The sequence below is a fragment of the Hetaerina americana genome, unplaced genomic scaffold, assembly GCF_022747635.1.
Source record: "Hetaerina americana unplaced genomic scaffold, ioHetAmer1.1.p SCAF_37, whole genome shotgun sequence".
Classification (NCBI taxonomy): domain Eukaryota; kingdom Metazoa; phylum Arthropoda; class Insecta; order Odonata; family Calopterygidae; genus Hetaerina; species Hetaerina americana.
This window is the reverse complement of record NW_027286952.1, coordinates 1,146,618-1,166,938: the sequence shown is the minus strand read 5'-3', so window position 1 is coordinate 1,166,938 and position 20,321 is coordinate 1,146,618. Positions and strand designations below refer to the sequence as shown.

The following is a 20,321-nucleotide window of genomic DNA, read 5'->3' as shown; positions in this document are numbered from 1 at the left end:
ATTGACCCATTGCACCATGTGGTTTTGAATCCAAGTTCACAAAACAGTCGAGGCCACAGGCATATATCACAAGGTACAGTGTTTTCAATTTTGCACATAATATTGAGCGTGGGAGAAATCTCAGCAAGATGGGTTTGCTCTCAGTAAAGAATAAACGCAATCAATTGTGTGGTTGATTTAAAGGGTCGTTTGGCACTTTTCCATCGCAATTCTAACAAGTTGATGAATTGATACATGACTGTGGATGAAGTTGGATGCAATACTACACTCCAAAGACAAAGAAACGATCCAAGCAAAGAGAATGAAATTGGCCGCCCAAGTGATGGCCACGGTCTTTAGGATGCATGGAAAATCATCTACATTGATTGCATGCAAAGAGGGCAAGCTCTAAAAGAAGAGTATTAAGGGCCAGTTGAGCAAGGAAATCAAGAAAAAAACATCCTCATTTGGCAAAGAATGAAATTCTCTTCCATTGAGACTTCATGGGAGCATACCTGCACAGTTTTGATGGTGAAAATTTTATAATTAAAGTATGAATTATTATTACATCCACTGTTTTCACCATATTCGGTCTAAAAGATGGAACCCTTGTAGTTTGATAGAGTCAGTTTTATTCACAACAGATTTTTGAGTGTCGCGGGAAGACTGCATTTAAAGTGAAGTAAGATCTGGTGCTTTCCTGGCGTATTTGCTTCATGAAGTTTTCTCGGGTCTTCCACCGGGTGGAAGGGGTTCCATATTGGCCGACGTTTCGATGCCCGACTCACGCATGTCCACTCTGTATTTGGCCATCTTATACACTTTCTCAGCGCTCTCAGGTCAGATGACTTGTGATTGGTCCGAAGAGGAGCCTCCTGATTGGTCGCCAATTGTGGTCTGTTCCTTACTTATTTTACCTCCTTTAGCACAGGTTTCCATGCATTACTGAGGGAATAGCCGGAGTCCCTGTTGAAATTACTTCCTGCCATTCTAATTTCAATTGATTCTTTGGTCCCAGCAACCACTGGCTGGGGCAAGTAACTTCGTCCCGTTGAAATTAATGGAGTGATCCATCCTGATGCTGTGTTTGGCAATGGCTGATTTCTCCAACTGCCCCAGTCGTAAGTGTCTTTTGTGTTCCTTCAATCTGGTCTTGATGGATTGCCCCGTCTATCCAATGCAGACGTCTCTGCAGGCACACGGCACTTGGTATATGCCTGGGGTCTTCAGGCCGATTGGGTCCTTGGCTCTGACTAGCAAATTTCTAATTTTTCCTGGTGGTTTCTGGATTGCCTCGATTTTATGCCTCGCCAGTATCCTGGATATTTTCCCAGAGATAGAGGTGACATACAGCAAGCAGGCCCCGGCTATTGGTTTTTCTCTTTCCTCCTTCATCATCCGTGCTTGCGGGTTGAAGGCCCTTTTTAGGGCCAAAGAGATTTCTCGTACACTACACCCATTTTGGAGGAAGGCAGTCTTGAGGTTGTTAATCTCCTCTGGCAAACTATTTTTGTCGGCGATGACCATGGCTTGTTGGAAGATTGTGTTCAGCACTGCTTGCCTTTGGGCTGGGTGGTGGTGGTGGCTCTTTCCATTGAGGTACAACCTAGTGTGCGTCGGCTTCCCATACTCCTCATGCCCGAGTGTGCCATTACTCTTAAGTTGAACCTGGATATCGAGAAAATGGAGTTTGCCATTGATTTCTAATTCCTTTGTGAAGGATATATTGGGGTGCTGGCGATTCATGTACACCAGGAATTCATTGAGCACATCCTTCCCATGTGACCAAACCACAAAGGTATCGTCGACATAGCGGAAAAATGTTTTGGGCGGAGCGGGGCTGATTTGAGTGCCTTCTCTTTTGTCTTCCATGAAGAAGTTGGCCATGGCAGGGGAGAATGGAGATTCCATTGCCACTCCATCCGCTTGCTCAAAGCACGTCGGCCAACATGGAACCCCTGACCCGGTGGAAGACCCGAGAAAACTTCATGATGCATTTAAAGTGGTTTTAAAAAAAATTGTTGACATAATGCTGGTTACCGGCTTGTGACAAGGTAACACAAGTCTTCTGTTATACTGTAACCTGCAGTCTTCCTGAGATCAGTAAAACTAAGCTAGAATGTTTGGTCATAAGGAAAGAGGGTCATGACAATGGCTACATTTAAGATGGCCAAACACAAAGCATTGTTGCATGCCATACATACCGTTGAGGAATTGTGAATGCTGCCAATTAATTTGTACCAACTGTTACTATCATGCAAGCTAGATGTGATATATTTTAACAGGGTATCTTGGAAGCCATTAAACTGTAAATACAGTGGAACCTCATTCAACAAACACCTTGCGCAATGAGCATTTTGCAAAACGAGCAAACATATTTTGAAAATATAACTGGCTTAACAAGAGTTTTCACGTAATAAGTGATGAGGAGAGGGGAATTCCTGGATTGATTGCACGCTGGCTGCTTCACTCTACGCTTGGCACTCGTTCTTCTAGCATCTTGGGATCACTGGTGATCACACATTTTTCCAAACTTTAGATTTATTAATTCCATGATTTTTACCATTGAAAGGGTACACATGTGTACCCGTGCATTGACTTGATGGTGGAGAATTTGTTTTTGCCAAATTAAAACTTTTTTATTTCTTCCCTAACCCAGTGCAATAAAGACAAACAATCCTCTCCTTTTATCATTTGTCTTTTTTTGCAATTAGTCGATATAATGATTCCATGTACATCCCACAAATCCAAGGCCATCACTTTTTTGCCCGATTTCACTGTGTTGCCCTCGTCAGAAGGTGAACCCTCCGTTTCAACTGTTCCTTTGTCTCTGGAGTGAAGCAGTGCACCCACAGCTATGCATCGACACAGAAACTTGCCAGGACTGAGAAGGGATAAGCACAAAACCAGCCTACAACATGCATCATATAACTAAGATACAACTAGGCACCGGGGCTAAATACATTCCTTGATGTAGGTTTTCAAGTACTTATAAATCTGCGAGCAGGTATGTCAAATACTGTAAGCTGGTGCCAAACACAGCCAAAAATGTTAGAAATAGAATATTTAGACCGATATTAGAGAAATGGCTCATTGCACAAGTTCTATTTTCCCTGGATGAATATTAGACCAGGATTCTTCAAGCATCAATTTTTAATAAATTTTCTTTTTGTGCTTACTGTTCATTTGTAATTATAATTGTATTTGTACTATATCACAATTTAACCACGACATCCATCATAGCCATTAATATACCATGAATGAATAAGGAATATTATTATTATGCACATGGCAGGCAAACATGAATAATGAATAGATACTTATAAGGAACATTACATTTACTAGGCATATTCAATTGTGCTGCAAAATTTCAAGTGGGAAATGCTCACTGGGACATCGGTTGAGCCAAAGAGTGATCGGGCCCTCATGTAGTCATTGATGACCAGTTCGTACTCCCCTCGGCGGATGTTCCTCTCGATTGTGCTCGGCAGGGCAAAGAGAAAGCGATGCCGCTGCAGTACACCCAGCGCATTCCGAATTGCCTCCGCCTTCTCTCGTCGCCCCAAGACTTCTCGGAAGAGCTCCGTTGCCTGTCGCTCTGATTCTGAGAGCGGGAGAGTGAGATTTCACTTTATGATTCAGTCAAACTGCGGACGAGTCGAAATGAATTTACTCCAATCATTCAAGAGTGCAGGAGGGAAGTATTTGGGTCAACAGAGATGTCTTTATTTACCCATCTTTAGCCTGCTCTTTGGCAAGGGGCCTTTTTCTGCAGAGGCAAGAAATAAGTTATAGAAATTAAATACCCAGTAACCATTAAATCAAGCACCCAAGGGCCTACAAACATTATAAATTTATTATTCACCTATTTTGTAACAATCATAATTTGCAGAAATGAGATGTCTACTACACTTCACTCAGGATGATGCCTTAAATCGGCTTGACACATTTAGCATACATACAAATAGAAGATGCCATGTCAAATGGGTGGCTTTTCTCCAGTGTCCTTCAATGACTGTTATCAGATTCATTTAATTTGTTGAAATCGGAGGCTTAAGCAGAGATGACTTAGGTATCTAAGAGAATTCACTAGCAGATTTAGTTGCCACACATTCCCCACCAGCAGTGCACTCAACAATCAATCATTATGGCTCAGAAGTTAATATGGAGAGCATTAAAATTGAGAATTCAGCTGTTTTACATTCAAGGATAAAAGGACTTTAAGGATTGTTATCTCATTATATATATATATATATATATATATATATATATGTGTGTGTATATATATATATATATATATATATGTGTGTGTATATATATATATATATATATATATATATATATATATATACACATATATATGTATACATACATATATATATATATGTATATATATATGTATGTATATATATGTGTATATATATATGTATGTATATATATATGTATATATATATATATATATATATATATATATATATATATATATATATATATATATATATATATATATATATACACACACACATATATATACATATATACATATACATACATACATATATATATGTATATATACATATATATACATACATACATACATACATATATATATATATATATATATATATATATATATATATATATATATATATATATATGTATGTATATATATTATATATATATATTAATTTATTCGCATATATATATATACATATATAGGCACATGTGCACAAATTTTAAGTAATTTGGATTTTCAGCTGACAATAATTGATGCCCTCATTACTTCGTCACAATGGTAATTTGACAGTACACAGTGGAAACCAGCATGAAAACTAAGACTGGCCATAAGAGCCAAAAAGGGAGCTTTAGCCTGCACGAATAATTCAAATGATGCCCTTTGCCCACTTGCCTTTTATTGCCTGCTCTGCCTTTGCTGTTGGGTCTGGCCCCAATGCTTTCATGTCAGCCTCAAATCGTTCTTTCAATGCAACAATTGTGTCCAGTTGATCCATCACGGCTCCTACATTTGCCTTTGGAGATTGAAGAGGGAGAGTGAGATTCAGCAGCTCCTCCAGAAGCTCACATTCATGATGACGCAGTGCGTCATAATTACACCATCAACATAGCCCTTCATTTTCCTTTGTTTGCCCGGGGAGTACCCCTTTTGGCCCGGGGTAAACAGTATTACATGAGAACTAAGTCACAGGTGGAAAAAACAAAAGTGAAAAATATACAGTAATTACAGTAGTTCAACAGTTTAGACAATGATGCAACAAAAGAACATCTACAGGGCTGGGCAGGAAGTAGTTACAAGCAGCACACACAATCATGGATGCTACTGTTTTTACCATAGCTGTAGCATTCCACACTTTTTTATGAGGCAGCTCCGACAAAAATTTCCATAGCTTGTAGGCTGTTGCAAAATGCTACTTTTTATTCTATCTTCCCCAATGAGCCATTAAAATGAATGTCACTTAGAAACAACAAAAGCAGATTGGAAGAGTAAACTCATTCCATCGGTAACAGTGGCCGTTCCTCCCATCCCATGTTTTGAAGCCAATCATTATACTGCCATCTCCATATGGACCACCCTTCAACAAGAATCCTTTTACAAAAGATGTCTGCATCACTCAAAACACCTTGCGTGATCCATCCCTCCCCATCCTCTAAGCTTAAGGTATGGTGAGGTCACTTGCAGTCACACAGATAAGTGTTTTAAAAAAATTTGTTGTCTCCAGTGTTACTTTATGGAATTTGCATAACATGTTGAAATGAAATTATAGACTATGTAATTCCACACACTTTATTTTTTAAAATTTAATTGCTTGTAATGTAACACGAAGTATATTGAGCAAACAGGATGAAAATTTAAAGAAACGATAAAAGAACACTAAACATGTGTAAAGAATAAGAACATAGCATTCCTCTGTGTGAAGCACCTCATTGAGAATGACCACAAAAGTGCCTTTATGACTGAAATTCTACATTTTGAAAATAGAGGGCAAAGGCTTGATGCTTTGGGGCAGTTGGAAATTTTGTAATGCGTCCGTTGCAAGGATGAGCTTGCCAACAAAATTTTGTATCCCTCCCACTCCCAACTCCTAGACCTACCTACCACTCTTCCAAGTCAACGATTGACACCAAAAGATGTAATTCTCTTTTCTTCCTTGCTACATTTTAACCTTTTTACCCCTCCCTCCCTCTCTCACCAGCCCCCCTCCGTCAATCATAAGGTGGGGATCGAGATGTGTGTGCGGGGGCTATCGTACTGGCTTCCCACCCAGAGAGCCTGGGTTCAAATCCTGGTGGTGTTGAATATTTTTCAGAGGTATGTCGATCCCTACTTGAGGTGCTTTGTGGTGGGCACTTTGAATGAGTACGCCGTCCGTCGGATGGGACGTTAAGCTGTGGACCCCTTGGCGCCTTTCGTAAAGAGTAGACTAATGCCAATGCCGGGTTTCTCTCCACCCTTCATCCTTTCCCATCCATCCCCTATGGCGCAAATGACCTCAGCCGCCGGTCGCCTCCCCTAAATACTACTACTACTCGATCATAAGGTACATGTACCAAATTGCTTCAATGAGGACCACCTGATGATGTTCAAAGTCGAAACCTGGGTCATGTTTTAAAATAAAGGGTGTGGAATTACAAAGTTAATAATTTCATTTTATTTCAATAGATTTTAAAAAAGTGCCAATTACGCCAGTAAATAAGTGGTAAGGTCCATTGCCTAATACCGTTATTTTATTATCTAAATAGTGATGGGAAAAATACATTTCTCCACCATGAAGGGCCATGCCGGCAATATAGGACAGGAGAGTGCTGGTGATGTCATAACCGAGGGAAACCTTCTCACGTCAACAAAATGGATATTGTAATTCCAAGCATTACTACTTTTTTTGGTATTTCCCCAGGCTGATCTGGATTTGGGCTCTGGCTATTGACCCCAGCACCATGGCAGGTGCGTGCGTGCAATGGTGTGCAGATGGAGTCCCACCTTGAGGAAAGACAGCTGCCCTTCCTTCTGCGCCTCTACCCTCCTTCGCAGATATGCCAGGCCCGCTTTCAAGTCTTCAAAGGACGTAGTATGGTGGTTCTCAAGGAGGAACCATGCTGGAATGAAGTTGTCGGAGGTCAACTTGCCAGGGCCAGGGCCTCCCCCTGCTGCAAGGGCACCCTCAGGGAAGAGCTCGTGGAGGTCATCCTCGGGGAACTTCTTCCTACGGCAAGCAGACCGCTAAACTTAGGGCAGGCAAATTGTACATTGGCCACAAGATTATCCGAAAATCAAAATTAACCAATGCAATGTCACAAATAGAGGACCGAAACGAGACAAGAGGGACAGTGAGGAAATAAAAGTGATGAGGACTGTTTTGAATACTGCGGCAGAGTTCATATATTATGTAAAATAAAGAAAAATAAAGTTCTGGTGCTAGTACTAACTCGTTTCCCTCGACAGAGAGGCCAAGAGGGTCTTCGTACTGATACGTGGTCGGAGAGAGGGAGCGCCGGCTACCCCATGCCAAATTCTGCAGTGGAGCTTCCTCCACCCACACGGCACTCTCTTTCATTGGGCCAATCGTTTCATGGTACCCTGTAGAGACAGGCAATGATTTCAAAAATATAAACACGTCACAATAAATATCTATCAAACTAAATGACACAGAATAGCAAAGGGTGCATTTCAAAAACCAAAAGGAAAGTAAAAACATTAGCTAGCTTAACTACACTGATGTGAACTCATGCTCAAGTATCAGAGAAAATATATAGCAACCACAGTAATCAACAAACACAGTAAGGAAAAACTATTACATTAAATTTTAGAAAGAGGAAAAAAAGACAAAACTACAGTATTTGTGAAAGATATAAGGAAAGAAGAACATGATATATCCGGTCCATCATGCAGAATGTCTTGTTTTTTACTTTTAAGGTACACTGAAAGTAATCATCATTCAGCATTAATAATGTCTGCATCTGCGTCTGCATGCTTAGAATCTGCTGCACAATGCTCGTAATAATACTAAAAAGAAACAGCAGTAAGTCAAATTATATTAGTAGTAGATATGGCAAAATATACCCCTGCACATACTAAATCACAAGTTTTAGTATTGACTTTTGCAAGCTATTTTATTTTACACAGTTTCCAGCTTAATGAAATGAATAGCTAAAAAAGATTTTAGCACTCTTTATTTCAGCATGTTTTCCACAGTAATAATTTTAAATTGTGGAAAAGAGCCAATATCTTTTTCTTCACACCATTACATTTCTATTTTTTTCAATTGAGCCTAATAAATTTCACTTGATATTTGGATCTACGTTTAAAAAAGACCAATCACCAACTCTTCCATAACATTCAAAACATTTCAAATCATTTTAGTTTGAATTTCTGTCTTTGAACTCAATTTTCTTATTTCCTCTACGACGTGGAATTTCTTGAGAGAAATGTTTTCCACTGCTCGGAAAGGATCTAATCAAAGGAAACAAGCATTGATCATCACAAGGCTGGGGCCAAAATATATGGCAGACGGATAAAGTATCCCTTTCACCTCAGAGCAAATGCTTCTTGCATGCCATTTCTTCCTTCCTAATCCAGCTGTAGAAAATGTTTTACAGATCAAGAGTTAGCTCAAAAAAATACCTGGGAAGAATATTTAAATGACAATATCCATTTTACAAATAGAAGCAATTGGCCTAAGGGTCCGTTATGATGATGATCCCTTCAGCTGGAGACTGTAATGCCCCTGGCATATTATCAATGCCTAAAATATCAAAATAAAAGCAATTGAGTACAACAAAATAAGGGTAACTACATAAATATAAACTCTACATACGTTTCAGTAAAATATTTTTTAGGAATCATATTGTTTTGAATATTATTGATATAGTTATCTGACTGTCATCTTGTGGAAACGGCACAAAAATGTCAACAATTTTCAAAGAAGATGAAATCCATCACCATTACATCTGCAGACAAAAGAACATTTTTGGGATGATTCCATCAAATGAAAACACTAGAATCATATAATTCCCAAACTATGACAGTTATATAAATAAAACTATGTATTTATATAAAAAATTGTTACCAAGACAATGGAAGAATGTTTATGGCCCTAAATCAAACATTGTGCACACACCCACATGTATTTTGTTCTGGAATCCTAATGAATATTCTGATTAATCTAACTGCAGAGCTAATTGATGAGTCATTGATTATGAAGTGAAATACATATTACTTAGTAAAAAAGTGCACCTTGCTTTGCATGCCTAAGATATGGAAGACACTGAGGTTCACCAAAAGTTAAGTCTCTATAAAACCAGAATAAATAACATCATCCCTGGTTATTAAGATAGTTGCATGGATAAAACGCATTGTGCTTCATCTAACCTTAAGGTGATGGGTGCCAAAACAATATTTTTCTTCGTGTGGAATGACTCAAAAAGCAAACCTACTAACAACCATGCAGTTCAAGATTTAAGCGGACAAAATTGCTAAGTAAATCCTGTCAGGAAGTTACCGTTGGCATTGTGAAAATCAGCTAAATTTGTAAAATTTAAAAAAGACACCTGTACAAGTGCAGATTGTTTCCAAGACACTGCAGGAGATGCAATCACAGTAATTTTTAATGGAGTCATCCGCTAAATGTGCATTACAATCCAAAATTTTCAGAGTGTAAAAATAATTTCCTTTGATCTCAGTCATGGCAAATGATATTTCCACTCTTAAATTGTTGGAGTATGTTCCTTGGGTCTACAATGTCAAACTGTTGGAATCATGAAGTTTTCCATAAAACTTACAAGCTTCAAAAGCAGTTTTCCTCAATAATTCAAAATTAAAGATAGGACAGAATAAGATCTTTGGTTCCAAAAAGAGCTGCATATATTGTGGCAGGTATGAAGAGATTATTAATGAAAATTGGACAACAACAAAGACTTGCATAACATAGTGCTTTTCTAGAAGACAATTTCATTGTGCAGTAGTGTTTGCCAATTCAAGCAAATCATGGAAGAAATGATTCCATTATTCCATTCCATCAAGAAAGTGCTGCAAAGTCATACTTTACCCCTGAACTGAACAGTTGAAGATCCTTTCCCTCCGGAGCGTGTGATTATTATAATATCACCACGTCCTTTGCCAGGTCCTGATCGAGCTATGATTTTATTCGAGGATTTCCATTCCGCAGACAGAAGACAATCACAGCCACAGATGGTAATTCCTTAAAATATAGAACATTAATAGGCTTCCGTCCAAAGAATCATCACTTTTACATTTTATTATTGTAGGCATTCATTTTTCATTCAATTCATTCATTTAAAAATTTACTCCTATGCATTTCATATTCTTTTCATTTTAGAATTCTCATTTATTTCAAAGAGAGGTAAATTTATTATTTAAAAAGATACTATAAAGAAAAAATGGACCACAACACCAAAGGCATACTGAAAGCCACAAATGAAATTACAGGATTAGTAAATAAGAAGATGACAAGGAAACCGTGGATCACGGACAAGATGATTAGGAAAACAGATGAGAGAAAGATATGGAAAGATATATGCAACGAGTTATGCAGAAGGAAATACAAAGAGTTAAGTAATAATTTGAGAAGGGTAACAAATAGAGCAAAAGAAGCATGGAGTGAAGATACAGTGTGAAGATATGGAAAGTTTACAGGGGAAGAGTGCAATGGGTATACTAAAGAGGAAGGTGGAAGCACTGTCAGAAAGTATGAAGGGAAAATCTGTGTTAACAATTAGAGATAAATCGAAGTAAATACTGGTTCAAACAGAAAATATACACGATAGATGGAAGACACATATAGAAACACTGTATGGTAAAGAACTGAGGCCAGAAAAATTAGACACTGAAAGAGAATAACACATAGATAAAGAAAGCTTAGGTCCAGGCATAGTTGATGATGAGATAGAAAGGGTATGAAGGGAAATTAAATCAAATGAGGCCATGGGGGTAGACAACATTCCAGTGGAACTAATAAAAGGTTTAGGAAAATGTGGGAGAGATAGCCTTAACAGACTAATTGTAGCATTTATGAGGGCGGAATTTAGCCGGTAAACTTTGTGAGATCAGTGCTAGTTCCTATTCCAGCAAAGCTAAAGGCTCATGTGAGGATTACAGAACAATAAGTTTGATTTCACATGCAGTGAAAGTGGTTCTCATGATCATCGATAAAAGGATAGAGAGTAGGGCAAATGATTACTTGGGGGACGATCAGTTTGGGTTCAGGAAGGGGAGAGGCAACTTGATACCATTGCAGTAATGATATCCCTTATGGAGAAACATTTGATACAGTGAATTGGTTAGAATAAGCACATTGCAGAAACTAGGAGTAAATTGGAGGGACAGCCGCAACCTGTACATTCATTCGACCGCTGAGGGCTAAACCGCAACAAGTACATTCATTTAACCCCTGAGGGCTAAGCCGCAACATGTCTCAGACTGCCATCAGGTCCAAGTGGGGAGTACGGATGGGTAGTGTTAGGAAGAGGAGTAATGCAGGGGTGTCCATTATCACCTGTGTTGTTCAACGAATATGTGAAGGAAATGATGAAAAGGCATTACGGGAAGAACTGGAGACAAGAATGAAATTCGGTTGACAATTCATAAAACCAGTTAGATTTGCAGATGACCTAGCTCTAGTCTGTCAGTCAGCTAAGGGGCTGCAAACTCTGCTGATTGCATTGAAACACAGGTACGGAATGAGAATTAATGTAAAAAAACAAAGGTTGCTTGTTTTCCTAGAAAGAGAAAGGCTAAATCGAACGTTTAAATAGGGGATAAAAACCAGAGCAGATGGAAGTTTACGTATTGACGTCAAATTAGGATTGTAAGGAGAATTCCATTTGTCAAAGAGGCTTCACAAGGAGGAGGTAATTGATGACACGGACATCAAGTAAGGATGTAAAGAAAAGGCTTGCTTAAACTTTGATACGGTATGTAGCTATATATGGCGCGGAAGCATGGGTCATTTAAGCAGGATGATAGACGTAGATTGAAGGCTTTTGAATGAAGGGTGTGGGGAAGGAAGGAGAAGGTGAAGTGGACAGAAAGGAAAACAAATGAGAGAGTCCTAGGTACGGTGGGGGAGGAGAGAGGATTTATGGGAGAGATCATAAGGAGGCAGGAAACATGGATGAAAAGCATATTGATTGGCAGTGGGATGTTGAAGACTGTGATAAAGGGGAGAATGTAAGGTGGAAGAGGAAGGAATAGGAAAAGAATGTTGGGCGGTATGACAGGTGGTAGGTAGTACATGAAGTTGAGAGGTCTTACTATATATAACAGCAAGTATACAATATTTTTTTAAGGTAATCTACCGGTTAAGGTAGGTTTTTGGATGGGCACAACTACCCAACAAACATTTCATTACTCCCAACAAAACGCAAAATCCATCATCCTATTCTATATCAGGTCCCTCTTCATCTCTGAGTACTTTCTTCCTCCCTTCATCCCATCCAACATCCCTATCCTGTTCCTTCCCTTTCCTCTTTTGCCAAACATTCTACCCTCTATCACAGTCTTCAACATCCCACTGCCGATCAATACGCCCTTCATCCACTTTTCCTGCCTCCATAGGTTTGCTCCCAACAAACCCCTCTCTTCGCCCACCATACCAAGTACTTCCTCATTTGTTTTCTTCTCTGTCCATTTCACCTTCTCCATTCTTCCCCACACCCACATTTCAAAAGCCTCCAGTCTACGTCTATCCTCCTGCTTCAATGACCACGTTTCCGCACTGTACATAGCTACGCTCCATATCAAAGTTTTTATGAGTCTTTTCTTAACATCCTTACTCAAAGTCCCTGTCATCAACTCCCTCCTCCTTGTGAAAGCTTCTTTGCCTAGCGCAATTCTTCTCCGTACGTCCCTACTACTTTGACCGTGTTGGTCCAAGACACTACCGATATACGTAAACTGTTCTACCTGTTCTAGTTTTTGCCCTCCTATTTTAATGTTAAGCTTGGCCTTTTTCTTTCTAGAAAATCGCATAACCTTTGTTTTATTAATATTGATTCTCATCCCATACCTGTCGCACTGAATTTCCAATTCACTCAGCAATGCTTGCAGCCCCTTGGCTGACTGACAAACTAAAGCTTGGTCATCAGCAAACCTAACTGATTTTACTAATTCCCCGCCCACTTTCATTCCTATCTCTAGTTCTTCCCATGCCTCTTTGATCATTTCCTCTGCATACAGGTTGAACAGCAACGGTGATAATGGGCAACCCTGCCTTACACCCCTTCCTAACACTGCCCAACCGGACTCCACGTTCCCCACTCGCACCTGAGCAGTGTGAGGAATGCATAGATTGCGGATTAGCCTCCTGTCCCTCCAAATTATTCCTATTTTGTGCAATATACGCATTTGTTTTTCCCAATTCACTCTATCAAACGCTTTTTCGAAAATTACGAAACAGGCAAATACCTCCTGGTTGTGTTCTATATTCCTCTCGATTAATAATCTCATTACTGCAATGGCATCACGCGTACCTCTCCCCTTCCTAAACCCAAACTGATCATCCCCTAAGTAATCATTTGCCCTACTCTCAATCCTTTTGTTTATGATCCTGAGAACAACTTTAGCTGCGTGGGATATCAAACTAATTGTCCTATAGTCCTCACATATATATATATATACAATATATATATATATATATACACACTTACTGTTATATATAGTAAGACCTCTCAACTTCATATACTACCTACCACCTGTCATACCGCCCAACATTCTTTTCCTATTCCTTCCTCTTCCACCTTACATTCTCCCCTTTATCACAGTCTTCAACATCCCACTGCCAATCACTATGCTTTACATTCATGTTGTATATATATGTGTAATCACTGGGACTATACCAAAAAAATCGTGGGTACTAAAATTTTGATGAGTTCCACGAGTGGAAAGTGAGGTAAACATAGGGCTTCATAGTATTATCCACGATTCAATCAAAGCAAATATCCTAACGAAAACTCCACGAAATTCCGAGGATTCAAATGCAACGAGACTTACCTATTAGGTCATTAGGCCCTGAACCCAAATATTCACCCCGAAGAGTAACTCGAGTACCAGGTGGGCCTTCCTTAGGAGAAATTCCAGTCACAATAGGTGGCGGTGCCATTTTAAATTGCTAATGACTCACTTTTATAAAATATTAACTATCATTCAGCATTTTAGAGCATAGAGAAATAAACTGACAAAAGCGCTGGTCAAAATTTACGTGTGAACGCCCACCTCTGCCGTACTCTAACATGACTACTAATCCGACGCCGCGGACGCAAGAGAATTAAAATACTACATTTGCAGTATTCTTAACACTATTCGACTAAATTCGAAACCTCCATCGAGAATGATTAAGGCAATTATATCGGGTATAATAAAATGAAAACAAATAAGATCACAACGTTAACAATATGATAACATGGTATTTAGCGCCAAAAACGTTGAAGTGTGTCATTTTATCTAACTAAGGAAACAAGAAAGTAGCTGTGATGGATTAGTTTCTTGAAAGTACGTCTTAAGCCGGGAATTTGAAAGGCTGTGGCAGAGCATTTGTTCCAGGTTGGCTGACATAATGAATCGTTATTGAAGAAAGCCGCCTATTTTTTCATGATCTGACAACTATCATTCTCACATTGACTCAGAATTTGCTAAAATACCATCCCATTTTTGGCTGAAGACGAGAATGTTGGAATAAACTTCCAGCAGTTAGGGGCGTGAATTGATCCACAATTCTGGCCAGCTTCATTACAGAAATGTCCTCGCGGGTCTTGGTCCAGATTTCTGGCATTAAAATACGAAAAAAATTTCTTTAAAGACATTCAATGAATGTGTTGCGGAAAATATGAATAGAATGGAGGGAGAGGAGATTTATCCGGGGCATAAGCCTTAATCGGTAGATAACCGATGATAATAATAATTAAGATATTGTAGTCAGATAAAAATAGTTTCTACTACGGAATCAAATTATTTCCGTGTGGAAAAAAAGGCATTAGTAGTCAGCCTTAAACAATATTTTTGATTTTTTTCATATCCATATTTCTAGCTGCTCTAACTTCTTAAATATCTTATTTCCTAAGTAGATGAAATACTTTTGAGACGTGGGAGTCCTCAATAGTACATCTCAATTTTCGCTCTCCTTCACGTACCATACCAATGTTCATCTGATCTTACTGATAGAGTGTACGATTTATCTTCCACATGAAGCTGTAGAACAATTGAATATTTTGAACTGGACTACTCAAGGGGAAATTATAATGCATGTGTACATCTCTTCACCACAGTAATGAGTGTATGTATTCACATGCTTTTTTTTTGACAACATCTATAGTGGCAAGGGCTACTCTTCGATGAATATTATATAATGTCATAATGCCACTTCTTGCAAAAAGCAGTTAACGATTGTCATTAGCACCAGGATTTGAAAGTAATCTGACAGCATTTATTGCAGCATAAAAAAATACTTCTTACACTACTTAAGTATCCCCACAATTTAAGGCCATATAATATATGAGTATTGTAAAATACAAGAAACTCGGGAGATGCCACAAAAGTGACTTTTAATGGAGTTATTCGTTAAAAATGCCCAATGCAATGAACAATTTCAAAGTGTAAAAATCATTCACCTCGCATCATCCCGGTCAAGGGGAATGATTTTTACAACCTGAAATAATTGCCTTGTAATGAGTATTATAATATGCATGGTATACACTATATACAAAGAATTAGGTAGAAGGAAGTGCAAAGAATTAAGTAATAATTTGAGAAGGGTAACAAATAGAGCAAAAGAAGCATGGAGTGAAGATACAGTGTGAAGATATGGAAAGTTTACAGGGGAAGAGTGCAATGGGTATACTAAAGAGGAAGGTGGAAGCACTGTCAGAAAGTATGAAGGGAAAATCTGTGTTAACAATTAGAGATGAATCGGAGGAAATACTGGTTCAAACAGAAAATATACACGATAGATGGAAGACACATATAGAAACACTGTATGGTAAAGAACTGAGGCCAGAAAAATTAGACACTGAAAGAGAATAACACATAGATAAAGAAAGCTTAGGTCCAGGCATAGTTGATGATGAGATAGAAAGGGTATGAAGGGAAATTAAATCAAATGAGGCCATGGGGGTAGACAACATTCCAGTGGAACTAATAAAAGTTTAAGGAAAATGCTCGATAAATAATAATAAATAAATTGAAGGTTATGAGGTTTTCCAGGAAGAGAAAAGCTAAGTTAAATGTTAAAATAGAAGGCAAAAATTAGAGCAGGGGGAACAGTTAATGCATCTTGGAAGTGTTTTGGACCAAAATAGGCAAAGTAGTTGGGACATTAAGTGAAAAAATCCATTAGGCAAGGAAGTGTTCCCAAGGAGATATGTATAAACATAGACAAATGAAGTATGTACATTTTAGGAATTCATCCTTCTTGCCACACAATGCTGTAAAAAATTGGCCAAGACTCAGATGCTTTACATAGGCTCATTTCTTTAACTGATTTTGATTGTGAATGAATACATTTTAACCAAGCATCTATTACAGGATTGTTGTCCCCTGAACTTACATAAAATTAACCTTAGTAGTAAGGAACTATGCAGTATGATACCAAACCTAATGAAACAGAATATTAATTATTGGACAACATATCAGTGGAACAGTAAAAATATTTGAGGGGATGTAAATGTGAGAGCCATTCACACACACACCTCTCTCCACCCTTTTCATTTTATCAGGAATAGCTCAATTTTTAAATGATTTGACTGCAACCTGAAGAATGCTTCCATGAGACCATTCCTCTACATTATTGGAGTTGACCTCATATCTTGTTGATCTCATACCCGAGTGTGTTCCGCTACTCTAAATATCGTGAAGTGCAGAGCCATAATAACCATTGAATCACTCATTTTAGGATTTCACATCTAGCTCCTGAGTCAACACAGGCACACAACAGAATGAATTGTCTATTAATGGGATCCCAGTTGATATTTCAAGATATGCCATCAGTGAAGATCCTATTTATTTCTTAAACACAGAGTTAGAAGAAAACATTTATTTGATGATTTCTGGCTCAACTTCGTGGAAGTTTATGTTCATGAAATGAATAACACAATGTATTTTTCCACTGTTCTTTATTTTGGTGCAACTAGTTTCAATGCTTAGGTATCATCCTCAGGTCTGATGATGACGCCTAAATGTCGAAACTAGTAGAACCAAAATAAAGAACAGTGGAAAAATACATTGTGTTATTCAATACAGAGATTTTGAGTCCTGGCAACTACGGGGCTCGGCCCAATCGGCCGTGTGTCGTGCCCGGCAGCGGGGGAGGCAAAGCTTCCGCAGTCGTCATCCCAAGAAACCCTCGCAAGGGAAAACCGGCAAGAGCAGGAGGACAGAAGACGCAGGAGAAGAAGACCAAATTAGTTAGACTAGGAACGTTGAATGTTAGGTCAAAGATGAGGACAGGGAAATTGGAGAATGTTAAGCGAGAGATGGAAAGGGGAAATATAGATATTTTAGGTCTATGCGAGGTGAGATGGAAGGATAGCGGGGATTACTGGAGTGATAATTATAGAATAATACACAGAGGTGGGGACGAGAGCCAACGAGGGGTTGCCATAGTATTAAATGAAGAGGTAGGAAAAAGAGTAGTCAACATAGAGCAGGTAACGGATAGATTATTACTAGTAGAGATAAAAGCAGATCCGACAAACTTGGTTATTATTCAGGTATACATGCCACCGAGCAACCATAAGGAAGAAGAGGTCGATAGGATATACAATCAGTTAGAGGACATAATCGCATGTGTTCCTGCAGGGAAACATTTCATAGTGATGGGGGATTGGAATGCGACGGTAGGCGAAGGAAGAGATAGTGATGAGGTGGGGGACTATGGTTTAGGCACGAGGAATGACCGTGGGGAGAAAGCAGTTGAGTTCTGCAGGAGACAGGGGTTAGTCATCACCAACACTTGGTTTAGACACCACAAAAGACGCAGGCATACATGGACTCCGACCACAATTTATTTGTCATGAAATGTAGCGTCCGTTTCAAAAAGATAAGGCAGGGGCAGCGAGTTACAAAATGGAATGTAGAAGCATTAAATGGATTGAAAAGGAAGGAGTACAAACAGGCGGTAGAGGAAATCATGGAGGATGGTAAAGGGCTAAATACTATCGAAGAAAAATGGGAAAGGATCAAGAAAGGGTTATCTAAAGCTGCAAAAGACACTATTGGAACCGCTAAAGCGAAAAGGACTAAGAAACCATGGATCACAGATGAGATGATTATAAAGATGGACAAGAGGAGAAAATGGAAGAATGTAAATACAGAGTTAGGCAAATTGAAGTACAAAGAGTTAAACAATAAATTGAGGCGGGCAACAAATAAGCAAAAGAAGCATGGTGGAAGATGCAGTGCGAGGGTATGGAAAGTCTGCAGAGGAAGGGTAAAATCGGTGCGCTGTACAGCAAAGTTAAATTACTATTGGTAGGTAAGAAGGGAAGATCTATGCTAAAATTTAGAGATAAGGTGGGTGAGATAAAGGTTGCCACAGAAAAGATCCTAGAGAGATGGAAGGAATATATAGAAGAACTGTAAAGTAAATAAATTAGACCAACAAGTTTAAATATAGAGAAAGAACATGACGTAGATGAATATAGCTTAGGTCCAGGCATACTCGACTCCTAAGGTTTTTTATTGACTCTAACTTTCCTGGAAAAGTCATGTAACTGCAAGCTCCAACATAATTTTGAAGAACCTTTTTCTAATCAGGAGATTTAAAAGACTCGACTATTTTTCCTTTTTTCAAAGTCACCTAAGTTATGAGGGCCTAAGGCTTCGGTGACATGCAAGTGACACAAAAGCTATGCTTATGTTAAAAAAAGAAAGCAGTTAAGATTACAACAAGCTTGGCTATCATGATCACTGTCATTCACTATTTGTCAGGCTAAGAATGATGATGGTCTTGGACATATACATTTACCAGGGCTTAATTCATGTAAAAGAAAAAGTAAATCATGATGCATAAAGAGACAATAAACACCACTGTAATATGAGGCCAAGAAACATGTTAGACATTACCCAAAATAGATTTTCCAAAGCCATCAAATAGTTGGATAACCTTGCCTTAAAATTCTAAAACAATCTTCCCCATACCACAAGACAGACTAGCTGTAATAGGTTCAAAAAGGTAACTGAGGATTGATTGATTTCAAACCCATTGTAGTCTTTAAGTGAAACTTTTGAACTGGACTTCTTAAGAGTGAAATTATAATACATGTGTATCTCTTCACCACAGTAATGAATGTATGAATTTATTTGTTTTCCTTTAGTGGCAAGTGCTGCTCTTTGATGGATAAAGATAGATTTGATGACTTTTGGGTAAAAGTATTTTGTGAAAAGTAAAACTTGCCTACCAAAGTGCATGTGCACTATTTTTAATGCATCAACCACAGTTGCCCAACCCAGTGGATCTCAAAAGCCAAAATGTCAAGTCCATGATCATTGATTCTCCTTCTCTGGTTGATCAGTACCCTCAGAGGCCTCATTGAACATTGGAACTTCACATTGCACCCTTGATATTAATATACACGTATTATTTCTCCTGGAGGTAGGATATCTAGATCTTCATGGTGTGGTGTTGACAACTCTTTGACAGCTAAGTTTTGTTCATCTTCTTATGATGATGGCTGCTTTTGAACATCATCAAATCTGTGTGGATCCCGAGTATCGACATCTCTGGAACTGATAATGAGTTTGCTTTTCATCACTGCTACTTTTTGAAAGATGTCCGAGCTGTACACAGGATGAAGGCCATTTTACTAAAGGGAAAGTTAAACACAAGAATCTAATGCTATGCGGCAAGAATAACATTAAATTAAGAACATCATAAAACATGATACGAATTGTATGTAGTTCCATCATTATTTCATAGGCAACGATGAATTACAGTTGCCCACTTCTAGGAAAGCAGTTTTTTAATTATTGCTGTATTCGTTTATATAAACCTTTGGTAGGGAAACACACAGGATAACGAAATTTAAAGGGTAGCTGAATTGAGAAAATTTCCTTTGCCAAAAATCAATAAATTAAAATGAAATGACTCAGAGCCTTGGAGCAAATTAGGATTTTAATACTGTCAAATGACTACGCATGGACTTTTGATTTTCCTGATGCAATGAAGTTTCCCTACTTATTTCATCATCCAACAAAATAGGGCATGTAGGTACATACTATAGTCAAAGTTCGCCATAGTTCCCCTGTTGTTTTTTAGCGGCAAGGCTCATTTCAGACAGAATTAATCAAACCGCCGGTGGAAAATTGGTTCATGCTACAT

At 38.5% G+C, this 20,321-nt stretch overlaps 1 protein-coding gene across 4 annotated transcripts in view; it reads right to left on the bottom strand.

Annotated features, from left to right (window-relative positions):
* Positions 1 to 20,315, bottom strand: part of Sec5 (secretory 5) — a 58,720-nt gene extending 38,405 nt beyond the window's left edge. For 2 of the 4 annotated variants that reach the window (XM_071589382.1, XM_071589383.1), the window contains exons 1-6: positions 14,003 to 14,405; positions 10,041 to 10,193; positions 7,423 to 7,573; positions 6,977 to 7,199; positions 4,889 to 5,009; positions 3,369 to 3,583 (exon numbers count right to left, since the gene is read on the bottom strand). In XM_071589382.1, the coding sequence (XP_071445483.1) occupies positions 3,369 to 3,583; positions 4,889 to 5,009; positions 6,977 to 7,199; positions 7,423 to 7,573; positions 10,041 to 10,193; positions 14,003 to 14,111 (972 nt within the window). In that variant the 5' untranslated portion in view covers positions 14,112 to 14,405. Of the gene's footprint in view, positions 1 to 3,368; positions 3,584 to 4,888; positions 5,010 to 6,976; positions 7,200 to 7,422; positions 7,574 to 10,040; positions 10,194 to 13,659; positions 13,789 to 14,002; positions 14,406 to 19,401; positions 19,730 to 20,218 lie in introns of those variants that run through there. The other 2 variants (XM_071589385.1, XM_071589384.1) reach the window with 2 other exon arrangements.
* Between the last annotated feature and the right edge of the window lie 6 nt (positions 20,316 to 20,321).